Source organism: Watersipora subatra, chromosome 9 (genome assembly GCF_963576615.1).
Source record: "Watersipora subatra chromosome 9, tzWatSuba1.1, whole genome shotgun sequence".
Classification (NCBI taxonomy): domain Eukaryota; kingdom Metazoa; phylum Bryozoa; class Gymnolaemata; order Cheilostomatida; family Watersiporidae; genus Watersipora; species Watersipora subatra.
Genome location: NC_088716.1, coordinates 40362835 through 40376080, shown reverse-complemented (window position 1 = coordinate 40376080; position 13246 = coordinate 40362835). Strand labels below are relative to the sequence as shown.

The 13246-nt window shown below is 33.4% G+C and overlaps 1 protein-coding gene across 1 annotated transcript in view; it reads left to right on the top strand.

Moving 5' to 3' along the window:
• Positions 1-3081, top strand: part of LOC137405070 (glycine receptor subunit alphaZ1-like) — a 44082-nt gene extending 41001 nt beyond the window's left edge. The window contains exons 8-9 of the mRNA XM_068091297.1: positions 648-753; positions 2954-3081. Coding sequence (XP_067947398.1) covers positions 648-753; positions 2954-3081 — 234 coding nt within the window. The remainder of the gene's footprint in view (positions 1-647; positions 754-2953) is intronic.
• The last annotated feature ends 10165 nt before the right edge of the window (positions 3082-13246 follow it).

The following is a 13246-nucleotide window of genomic DNA, read 5'->3' as shown; positions in this document are numbered from 1 at the left end:
ACAGGTAATCTAAAAATAAAATGCACATTAAAGCTCATTTAGCAGTAGACTGTGATCCTAAAGTTAAAGGTGAACCTATACCATTGAAGGGATGTGAATGCCAATAATGTCAATATTAATCTAAGACATTAGGCTTCGGTTTGATGAAACTTTTGTTTTTGTGGAACTACCCAGTTCAGAGATATAATAGTTTAAATGAGATCGATTTTTGGAAGATTGCAAAGAGTTTGACAAAATAGAGAAACGTAACGATCGAAACTCTATCGATATCGGCTATTGCAACTTGAATGCAATGGCCGGTAATAATAGAGACATTCAGCAACACGACTAGTGACATCATTTTGGCACATTTTTTTCTGAACATTTTAATTGCAATAAAGCTTTGTTGATTTTAATCTTAAAACAGCCTGGCATTCATATCGCGTCAAACGTATAAAATTTTCTTATGATAAAAAATACTAAAACTTTCTGATAAACCTATTAAAATATTGTGTAAGTTTATTTTTTAACATTCTTTATATTATTGCATGAAAAACAAAAAAGTGCCACTAAAAATTGCAAATTTTACTTAAAACTAACAAGACATAGCGGAAAACATACGGTAGAAGGTTCTCAATGTTTACAAAAGTTCACATGCTTTTATGTAGGGCCTAAAAACTACACTGCCTGCAAATCATCTCAATCCTCAGAAGAAACCAGAGGAATCAAGTGAAAGTTGCAGCAGTGAAACCTTTATGAAGCCTTCTCAAGCCTGTGAGTATAATTCAGTGATATATTCATATAATTTATAATAATTTGGGATACAACAGAGCAAGATTGCTGCCTCTAAATTGCAATACACTACACACACCTTTGATAAGTCAACTTCTAATTACGCAACCCAACCTTGCATGCGATGTAAGTGGTGCTAGAAAATTGGACCTCTTACAAAGGGAGTAGTAAAGTGCGCACCACAATGTTAAACCAAATTTGTTCTCTGCATCATGAAATGGGCAGTTTTTTAAATTGTATATTTTATTTATGTGCAAGTGAGATTTGCTTCGTACTAAAACAAAAACTATTTAAGAAACATTCTAAACAAATGAAGATCTGTAATACTGAAAATAATAAAAAAATTATAAATTTTGACAAATTGATTTAGACCACTAAAAGAAGAGTTGTTTCAGCTGCTCATTGGCAGCAAATATGTAGAGTACAAAATAAAATTTAATTTAAATAAATAAAATTGAACTACAACTACAATTTAGAAAGCCTAAACAACTTAATCATCTGAACTGGTCCTGAGACTAGCTGATAGTGCGGTGGGCAGAATATTAATCTTAGTAGTGAGAGAAAAACCGACAGCCATTCAAAATGTGACTTTGTGCAATTATCCCTGGCCTGAACAATTTTCTCCAGAGACCCTGGCAACCTAAGGTCTAAACTCCATGCATGTCGCTTTTGTACCCTAGGACACTTATATTTCGCTAGTATTTAGTTTCGTGAGTAGCTCGCAGAGTAAAATTTCGGAGCAACTTAATTTCGCAGCTTTGATGAGTGCGAAAATATAGTGATGTGAAAATAAATGCAGTGGAACAAACATAATTAGATTCCTCAGGTTCAGTTCACCGATAAAAAAATTTCAATTTGCGACTAGTTTGTAATTGTGAACCGCAGGTAGAATGGTGTGGGTAAGGTTGATAATGCAATTTGATCGCTTGCTGCCATTTTTTTCTTGGACTATCAACAGGCCCGTTTTCACTGGGGCAGCTAGCTGGCCGACTAAGCCGCCCCAACTTTTTGGGGATTTTTTACGGTAAGTGCAGTCCAACTCGGATAACTCGCCCTCAGATAAAATGTAACATTTCATCTCAAACACAAGGTCAACTCAAACGGATTTGTTTGGTCAGTTCCAAAGCAATGATAAATTCCTTCAGATAACTCGACCTCAACATCATTTATTCGAAAAGTTATTTGCCCAATGGCCATGGACGCGGTTTTTATAGCTGTGGAATATCACTTCATTCCAAGCCATAGAGACAAACATCAACTTCTAGTAGTTCTTAGGCATCATTATTATCATCATCAGAGGCAAAATATTTTTGTTTACTACTTTGATAAAGGTTTGCAGAAGATTAAGTTTTATCAAACACCCGCTTGGCCGTGTCCCATTGAAAACGTAAAAGCCTCCGAATGAACTTAAAATAAAATCCGCAAAATTGATCTTTGTTAAAACGCTCAAAAGAAAAAGATGTCGTTTTCTCAGCGTTTTAACTGCGGTCATGTTTTGTCTATTTTACTTTAAAAACGTCTCGTCAGTCACATCACTTGAAACAAAACAAATCTAAAAAAATTACAAGTTATTGAAGAGGTGTCAGTGGTGAATCCAAACCTTTCCAGAGCCATGCTGCTTGTGTAGTACTGCGAGTGTCAATGCATGTGTCTTATTTTCTTTCAACACGCGGTGCTCACTGCATTGATTGATGTCCCCAGCAAACGATAATCTACTAATTCGTGTGCATCGACATCAAATTCCTATCCTTATAAATCATTCTTAATGGGAAAATAATCATAATTAATTGCAAAATAATAACGTAATAAATTTTGACAGTCAAATTATTTTGTTGGTTTATATTTTAACGATGCTATAGTGGTCGTTAAAAACGTTAAAATAAATGTCGTTATAAAATTCCATTCTACAGTATCAATGAACAAAGCTATTTAGTTTCGCTTTATCGCTCGTTTGTTATGATAGTTTAGTTTCGCACATGAAATTTTCGCGAGAGGATGACACCGCGAAAACGCGAAAGTTAGGTGCCGCTAATACATACGTGTCCTAGGGTAGTATTAAAGCCCACTTGAAAAGCTTATAATAAAAGCGCTGAAGGAGCCATAGATATAACTAATTAAAACATCCCTCACGACAGAAGCATGCTGATATGGCAATTATCTGTAAATCTATAAATTGTTTCAGCTTCCTTGAAAGAGATGCAGCTATCTGACAAAGTGGACTACCATTCAAGATGGATTTTCCCTCTCACCTTCACTATATTTAATGTCATAATTTGGTTGTACTACTTTTTGTCTAAAGATACTATCTAAACTTCCATCCTCCTTGTCTTTTTGATGCTTTTCATAATGTCTAAGCAAGTTGTATAATAAAGCCTGTTTACTTCTAGAGTTACTCGGGCATAAACTTGTTATCCATTAGCAACAATGGTAAAAGCTCTGTGTAGGGGGTGTAAGGGGTGTAAGGGATACACCAACTTAAAGAATGGCTTGATCCGGAAGCTATTTAAAACTTTGTTGATATTTGAGAGGTTTTTTTACAATCAGATTAGTATCTAGAGTGGGTTCAACAGAAGAATTGAGTTCACTAATTTTTTAAAAATTTGTGTTTGAAGGTCTTCAAAAAGAGCAGAAATACAGTATTATATTAATTTGTTTTAATAATGTTTTTGTATGGTAAAATGTATTTTTTTAGACATGCCTAAATGGTGATAGCAGAAAGTAAGTGGAAATGATAAGGCTATGAATCTTTCCATTATATTGCTAAGCAAATTTGTTACTAAAATATATGTTCAAAGATACAGATAACTTTAAATTTATTCATTTTAGTCTGCCTCCATTTATGTTCGTTCGCTTGTGAAAGTAATCAATTTTAGTAGCAGTGTCATCAGTACTACAGTTGTTTTAGGTGATATCAGCTAGTACATTGTTCACTCATAAAATGTGCTGCATTTTTAGACCAATAAATACAATGTACTCACAATAATAACAGTATCAACTTTTATGTGAAACAATGAGATATCTCCTAAAAAGTACATTAGATCCCAGCTTCTTCCGACTTCACTTGTCCAAACTTTCATTGGTTCAAACAATGGCTGGGGTCTGTACGCCTGTATGTCTAACGTGGCCGTGTTTGTTCGAAGGATGACAATTTTGACGGATAGGTAGCTATTGCAACAGACACCATTTTTTATGAGCTTACAACCAAAGTGGTGTACTGTATTTTTCGTTTCTTATTATTACTGTTATTACTATACTGCACACTATTTCAGGTATTGTTATGTCTGTATTTTGCTTTGTATACTATAGGAACATCTGTTCACTTCGGTTGACTGAGCTATAGTGATTCATTTGTTGTATAAACAATACCTGGGCCAGGCCCAAGTACATTACTTGAACCCTAGGTAAATAACCCCTGGGCAAACTCAACTACATTACAAGTATAAGCATATTTTACTCTGTTGAGTTGAGTTTAATTTCATCATAAAAACAGATGCACACAGATACATAAACTAAATAAATATACATATATGAATAAGCAATCATAGGGTAATACAATAGGGAGTGATGAAGTCCCACGTGCACAGTAGCAGGGCTAACCAAGATGCAGGGCCCGAGTTGACTATTTTCTTAATATAATAATGTTCACTTGTTAAGACCTAAAGCCATCCCAATGAGTCAAGTAGATGCCTCTTTAAACCAATCCTAAAACTATTTGAATTTTCAATGTACCTGATCGATATTGGTAAGTCATTCCAAATACTGGACAACTGGTAAGTGGCCTGCCGATGTCCAGCTGTAGATGTAGACTTAGGGTAAGGTAAGGCATAAGAAGAATAACGAGTAGCATAAGAGTGTTGTTGAACATGAGTGTCAGAGTAGAATGATGAATGAGCGAGAATACCTAAACAAAGTTTGTATAACTCTTTAACTGGAAGAACATTAGCCTTTTTGAACAGATCAACTGTTTGGTCTTTGAATTTTCTATGGAAGATTACTCACATTAGAAGCTTTTGAATCAGGAATATTTTATTCAAATGACACTCTGCAGCATTTCCCCATGCTTCTGAATGATGAATTAGTTTACTTTTTATTAGACTGTTATAAAGCAGTATGAAAATAAATGTCAGTTGGAAAAATCTCTGAGGCTTTGAAAATTATACCCAAATTTTTATGCAGTTGACTTCTTAAATAGTCAATATAAGAAAACTAGTTTAATGAGTTGTCAATAACTTGTATTAAGAATTTCAAATTTGTAACATTATTTATTGGCTTATCGTTGATAATTATATTTTGGCTAAGTTCGAATTTATTTTGATGATTTTTGATTATTATAAAATTTGTTTTATCAATGTTTAGAGTTAGTTTGCTTGCAGGACACCAATTTTGAACTCTATCTAAAGCTGAATTGACTTTTTGGATATTATCATTTAATTTCTTGCCAGTAAAAACAGATATGTATCACTATCAAACAAAATAGTAGGCTGTTTAATGTATACTATTGCATGTTGTATATATATGCATACGTATATAAATGTTTATATATGCATATTGTACAATATTGTACCCTATGAGTATGTGTGTGAGGCAATATATAGTAGGCTGTCATGTATACTATTGCATATTGTATATATATGCATATGTATATAAATGTTTATATATGCATATTGTACAATATTGTACCCTATGAGTATGTGCGTGAGGCAATATATAGTAGGCTGTCATGTATACTGTTGCATGTTGTATATATATGCATACGTATATAAATGTTTATATATGCATATTGTACAATATTGTACCCTATGAGTATGTGTGTGAGACAACATATAGTAGGCTGTCATGTATACTGTTGCATGTTGTATATATATGCATAACGTATATAAATGTTTATATATGCGTACCCTATGAGTATGTGCGTGAGGCAATATATAGTAGGCTGTCATGTATACTATTGCATGTTGTATATATATGCATACGTATATAAATGTTTATATATGCATATTGTACAATATTTTACCCTATGAGTATGTGCGTGAGGAAATATATAGTAGGCTGTCTTGTATACTGTTGCATGTTGTATATATATGCATACGTATATAAATGTTTATATATGCGTACCCTATGAGTATGTGCGTGAGACAATATATAGTAGGCTGTCATGTATACTGTTGCATGTTGTATATATATGCATACGTATATAAATGTTTATATATGCATATTGTACAATATTGTACCCTATGAGTATGTGTGTGAGACAATATATAGTAGGTTGTCATGTATACTGTTGCATGTTGTATATATATGCATACGTATATAATAAATGTTTATATATGCATATTGTACAATATTGTACCCTATGAGTATGTGTGTGAGACAATATATAGTAGGCTGTCATGTATACTGTTGCATGTTGTATATATATGCATACGTATATAAATGTTTATATATGCATATTGTACAATATTGTACCCTATGAGTATGTGTGTGAGACAATATATAGTAGGCTGTCATGTATACTGTTGCATGTTGTATATATATGCATACGTATATAAATGTTTATATATGCATATTGTACAATATTGTACCCTATGAGTATGTGTGTGAGGCAATACATGTATATAGTAGGCTGTTTAATGTCTAGTAAAGCACTTTATTTTCAATATTGGTACTGTTTAAATGTTTAGGCATGGCATGGTTTGTATTACTCCAAACCAATGAGGGTTGTCTATATTGATTTTTATGTAATGAGTGTGAAGGTTAATGCTGACCACAGTGAGATGAAGCATGAGCTTGTTTACAAAAATGGAAGAATAGCTGCTTTGCCAAGTAGCACTCAGCTTTTCAGTGAGAACTTCTCAACAGTCACAATATAACATTTTTATTACCGAAGCTGCCCTTCTATCCTAAGTTATCTTCTCTTTGTGATCGCCTGAAAATGTGGCAATGAGCATTTTCAACAAGGTTAGGCATTGAGACATGCAGTGACCAGCCTAGAACTCCTGTTCTACAAAGGACAATTATTTGTGACAATATAGGCCTACAATCAGATGCTGTATTTCTGTGATACTGCCAGAGCAGTATTAACATTATGAAAAAAATGGAGTCTTCCTTTATGGAATGACAAATAAAACTCAAAAAGTTTAAGAGATATTTGCATTCAAACAGTGTACTCTTTGTCTCTGTACATGTGCCCAGGCAGTATCAGTAATTAAGTGTAAATTGTTTTTGACGCTTAGATTACCCTTCATGGTCTTCCATTGCGACATTCCAGCATGATTCAGCTTTTAGTTTCAAAAACTAGATATCATTTTTGAGTTTTCTAAAACAGCCCATAAAGTTGTATTCTGGCAATAAACTTAGTAATCTGTTTGGTATTATTCTCAAAAATTTTACATAGGTTTGATTTGATTGGCTAGCTGCAGTGCAACCATAGTAACAGAAAACAAATCACGACACAAATATACCAAACAGCTATTAATTACACCTCGTGATCGACTTACAATTACGTTACGTTCCGATTGACAAGTCATAAGCCTACCTGGCCTAAGTTAGACTGTCACATATAATATTATTTATACCCTTTTTAGTATAAAGTAAAAATTATGAAATATAAAATCATACAAAATGCAATACACAATCAGAAAACAATTTATTTTCAATTCAGTCGTCTTTTTGTTTACTGCAGGAGACATTTTTATAGTCAATAAACTACTGAGTAGGCTAAAAATGGTTGTTGCTGCTGTACTTTAAAATTGAGCCATGTAAAATAATTTTAGATTTATTGCATTTAATTTGTGATTAAAAAAGTACAAAAATCGACAAACTTCACCTAAAACAATCAAAATTAAAACAATCTGTAAAGTCGGTCAGACGTAAGTCGCATATGTACGTTGTAGGTCGATGACTGTTGATGGTCGATGGTGTACTGATTTTTGTGCAGGTTTTCAAGCTATCTAGTAAGTTGTCATTAATACATCAAATGCATACAAGTCTTTAACATGTTTAAAAAATATCGTCAGCTAAATATAGGATGAGCATCACCAGACGTGGTATAATAAGGCCAGACAAATCTGCAGAGAAGTACGCCTCCTGCATTGAATGATATATTTTTCTGTCTGTCATGCATTGTTTATATTCCAGATTGTAATGCTTAGCTTTCAAATTCTAGCATGAAAGCGTCTCTCTAGATTTTCTAAAGAAGCAGACCTATATGTAGGTGCAAAAATATCAAACATACAGACAGATCGCTACAAATTATACTTTGATAAAAGCCAAATGTAAACAAAAATTGAGCAGCATATAAACAAGATAGAGGCTATACAGCTTAACATATTCTTGATAGTTCAGCCGGTTAATTTAAACTTTGAGGTTTAGAGCTGGTAATGTAAAGTTACAGTTTGTGAAAGTACCCACAAAGTATTCAGAGTTGTCCACTCTTGGTAGTGGCAAATATTTTTTTTCCAAAGGTTGAACTTCATCATTCTAGCCTGAGGTCATCCACTATAACTTCTGGACTAAAAACTCAATAATGAAAATTACTAACTGCTAAAATAGGTGCCAAAATCATAGCGCTATGTTAATTTGAAGAAACAAATTAAAAAATAAAACAAAGATAAGATAGAAACTATATAAATAGCCAATATAAACTGTTAGTAGGATAATGCCTGACCTTTTAGATGCAGGATGCATTCTATGATAAATGCTTAAACTCAGAAGTTCTGTTAGCAAAAATCTATGAAAATCTCACTATGAATTTAGTCGATGATTAATAGTTTGTGAAATCTTACAGCACCCGTACTTTTAAAATAAAAACAATACGGTAAAATTACAGCAACAGTTTCACAAATAATTTATATGGCTATTATTATAAAAATAATCAAAGTTATGTATTGACATTGCTTTATTTAAATAAAAATTATACAATTAAGCCAAACCATGATTATCCCACGACCTAACACGAGCGAAGCGATTGTTTGGGAGATTTATGATAAAAGTTATTCGTTAATGGCCGTGACTAAACCCTTGTACCGAAATCTTATCAACAAATTTAACCATTTTTGTCTAGAGTTGTTTAAGTGTAATAGTGATACAAAACCCATATAAACCTATTTAAATATGTTACCAAGTCTTTGAAAAGTTTCCGAAATATCCTAAAACTAATCCATTTGACCGGATTATACATAAATAGACAAATTAATTTGACCTAAAATAAAAATAAAAATTAGACCGGCCAAAGAAACGCCAATATGGTCGTGCGACAGATAGTATAACCATTAAGTCGTCCAAATTTCACGAGAAAAACGTGCACGTTTCACCAGTCTATGGCATTGTCCAATTGCTAAAGGTTTTTGTACTTAACTTAGAAGTACTGATAATTGATCGTTTCTTTTTTGCTGATTTTATTATTCGAATTAATTATTTGATTTTATAAAAAATTATTATAATATTTAATTATAAGAATAATCATTAGAATTTACAACATCGAAGTATATAATGATGGCATTGTCTAATTGCTGAAGGTTTCTTTAATTAACGTAGACTGTTTGAGGCGTAGACCGATTTACAGGTACAAAAATGTGGTACACAGTTTATCAGCCTATGCTTTTTGTCCAATTACGGAAGGTTTCATTAAATTATCTAAAACATTAGCCAGATTTCTTTACATCTTATCTACAAGCTAAGGCCGAACTGCAATGCCCCTTTGTGACAAGAATATTTCTTTATTTTATTCCTGTTTGCAGAAAACCTCCAGACGAGTTAATGCTAATGCTTGCTTTCTGTTACATATCGCTGTCAAAACTATTCTACATTCAACACAACCAACTTTCAAACTGCGTATATTACAGGGCGGCTTGCCATTTTACTTTAAATATTGCATTTAAGAGATTTAATAAACATATTTCACAATTTCTGTTGATAGTTAAATTACGTACAGTAGGTTAGGCATGCAGCTTGAATTGATATTTATTTTATTGTTGTAAAACATAGGTTTAAGATAGTAGTAGAGTAGGTCTGATTTTTATACAACTTTTTGTTTTGCATAGTTGACCTTTTGAATTTCATTTCAAAACAGCTTGACAGCTACCACGGACATACAACCTCTCAGAACACCATGTCGTCGCAGTGGCCATCCATGTGTCTCCCAATTATTAAGGAGGCGGAGAAATAGAAGGTCCTCACAGCAACCAACAACATCAAATGCTAATGTTCAACAACACGCTACTCAAAATAATAACAAAAACTCATTTGATTCAGAGAATTCTTTAGTAGATGTTGTAGGCGAAGCCTACAACATCTACTTAAGAATTCTACTTTTGTAGAATTCTGACCTGTTGTAACTACTCTTTCAACATCCAGCAGTACCCTTTCTTTTGTCCATTATCACTTTGGTCGTGGGCTGTATGACAGGGCAATTTCTAGTCTTTAAAAATGGTTTAGTATACGACAAGTAAATAATAGACTACTGCACAACAAGTGACAACAGGTGACAACAAGTGACAACAGGTGACAACATGTGACAGCAGCTGTTTACAGGTGTCTGCGAGTAACTTTTGATACAAGTCTGTCGCTGCAATTTTTATATTGCTAGCCATAAGCTCTGTTGGCTTGCTCTTCTGACTGCTTGAACCTATCGTAAGATATTATGACCAGTTTGTAAGGATGTAGTAAATACTAGCACTAGGCCTCACAATACTCAAGATTGCTCCTATCTTTAACGCGAATTGTTTCAGGACAAAAATCCATAAACATGTTCATTGATGGCAATTGTCTTAATGAATACCAAAATAGGTTTTTGAGTTTCTAATCAAATAGGTTGTGGTGCATTTATACAGACAATGAAACTAGTGCTAAGATAGCTAATTGTTTAAATTGGACCCCTTTTTCACATTCAATAAACCTTTAGTAAGGTATGAGGCGCTGGCAGTGTGTGCTTAAAACACTTAGGCCTACCTCATTATCTGAATGGTTTATCAAAGTGACCGAACAACTTAGTTGATAGTATGTGTTGCTTTACTATTGTAAACGACGCGAGTTCAAGACACCTACATAGCAAGATTTTTTGAAACACTATAATTACTGACTACCTAGATGGATATTAACTGTGTTTACACAGGTGCATGCAGTTAAACAAATTAGACCACGAAACAAAAAGAATAAAGGAAAGCAAATTATGTGTATTGAAAGAAAACCTTTGCATAATGTTGTTTTATAGTGTAAATGAATAGTGTCAGTGTCTGGTATAAGGTGTAGTGGTTTTGTTTACAAAGTAGGATGGATGGTCAGGCAGGTCAGAGATAAGATTTGAATATTTTAAACAGTAAATATCTAAAAACACATTAAGCTGGCTACAACTGTCAGTATTAGGTAGCACTACCCTAAACCATACTTTTTGAAAGCAGTCTAATTTTCCTTTATCTGTTTTGGTACAAAGGGACACCAGCTTAGTGCAGTGTAAAAAAAGCCAATGTATCAATTTGGTAAAAGGGTGATAGGCCTTTTTGTTCTACACCTGAGTTAAATAAGATCATGACTTGAGGGTCTAGTTTCTATAACAATAAAATTTACATGGTTTAAAACCACAAATAAAGTTTAATTTGTATGCCCAGAAGCTTGACACTGTCAGTATATTTTATGTTCATGCTGTTTGTGGTGATATAAGGGCTGCATACTGTTTTCAGGAGGGTGAACTGTTTTCCTATGCAGGGTTTTCAGTGCAACGTTTTCAGGATTACCAGATCAAAATGTAACAATACAATAGATTGTTGACTTGTATCACACATAAGTCATCCCACACAAACACTGCCACGTTTATGGTAACTTGTTATGCATCGCCCAAGTAATCCCTACGCAGAATCAATAGCATAAACAAAACATGACAAGAGTTAATTTTTCAGTGTTTGCTCAATCTCCTTCCGCCTAATTAACATTTAGAGTAAAATGGACTGACGCTGACGCACTCCGATACATTATTGCTTGATTGACCAGTCACACGTTAAGAAATAACGACAAATAAAAATGCACTTGAGAAAGGAGAGCTATGGAGAGAACGACTGGCTAATGTGTCAAGTGACTTGTAACATACCTAGTGAGTGATGCAAAATGTTACCCAAAGTCATGGCAGCAAACTGTGTACCTATAGTTGTCATGATCAGCGTACTAACATCTGCCGTTGATACAGGTAAGTGCTTTTAAAATTTTTATAATTGACAAAAATCCGTAGCTGTTCTTCTTATGATTGAAAGCACTGTTTTCAAATTTAGCTAAATTTGAAAATTTTTGTTAAATTTGAACTTTTTTCAAAATTCGCTAAATTTGCTTGCTACTGTAAAAGCCTGTATAAAGACTGTGTTTCTTGAGAAACCGTTAAAAATAAAGAAACTTACTCCATTTTGTTTTAATCTATTGTATACATGTACATCTTTTTATTGATATTAGTAATCTTCAACAAATTTACGTTTTTCGGTACGTACCAACAGAAAAAATACTAAGAAGGCAGAAATCAGGAACTATTAAGCGAGTGGAACAAATGTGTTTTACAAGTTGATAATCTAATAGTATTGTGTAGGAGTTGGGATAGTCATTTGTAGGTTGAAGTAGGAGAAATTTTATAAACTGAAGCATGCAATGGTGGATGTAGTATGTTGGTGCCACAGAACAGAAAATTATATTTGCCACATGTGTGGAAGGATAAATACCAATATTTTTGAAAAAATTAATTAGGAAACTATGGAATTTGACACAAATGCAAAAGTGAGTAAATTTAGGATAAGGCAATACATTTAAAGACTTTGTGATGAGATTTGTGAAAATGTGGTGAGCTAGAATATTATCTAAAATAAACATCTAAGCAATACTGAAAAACTGAAACATCTTTCAGAATTATGTAGCTAGAAACAATCGCAATGTAGCTATGCAACACAACATATTAAATACATAATTTGTCCATTTTCAAGACACTATAACTCTTTTTAGAAATTTATCTTTAATAACTTGTTTGCTAAAACAGGAAAAGGCAATTGCAATGTACAACATATTGACTATGAAGTCAGACTTTACTTGTTTCCAGGTGACACTTCCTCAAGATACAACAGTGCCGACTGGAGGCCAGCACAGCTTTCAACATTGATCGCATCATACCGAAGAGTGTCAATGGAGACATGCGCTTACATGTGCTCTCGGATTGAATTCTGCAGCCTGTTTTGCTACGCAGTGACACAAAACTGTTATATTCATAAAGCTATGTGGTCAGGAAAATGGGAGGCGGAATATCAGCAAGATATGGGCAATATCAAATGTTTCTCAGAACCACCTGTCATAATTTATGATGATTAAATGCAGCAGGTATTTTAGCTTTGAGTTATTTTTAATGACCATAAAAATAAATATTTTAATAAAAATAAAATATAATTATGATAAATATTGCTATATAGAGGTCTATGCAGAGGTCCATACAATGGTCTGGAATGGATCGCTCATA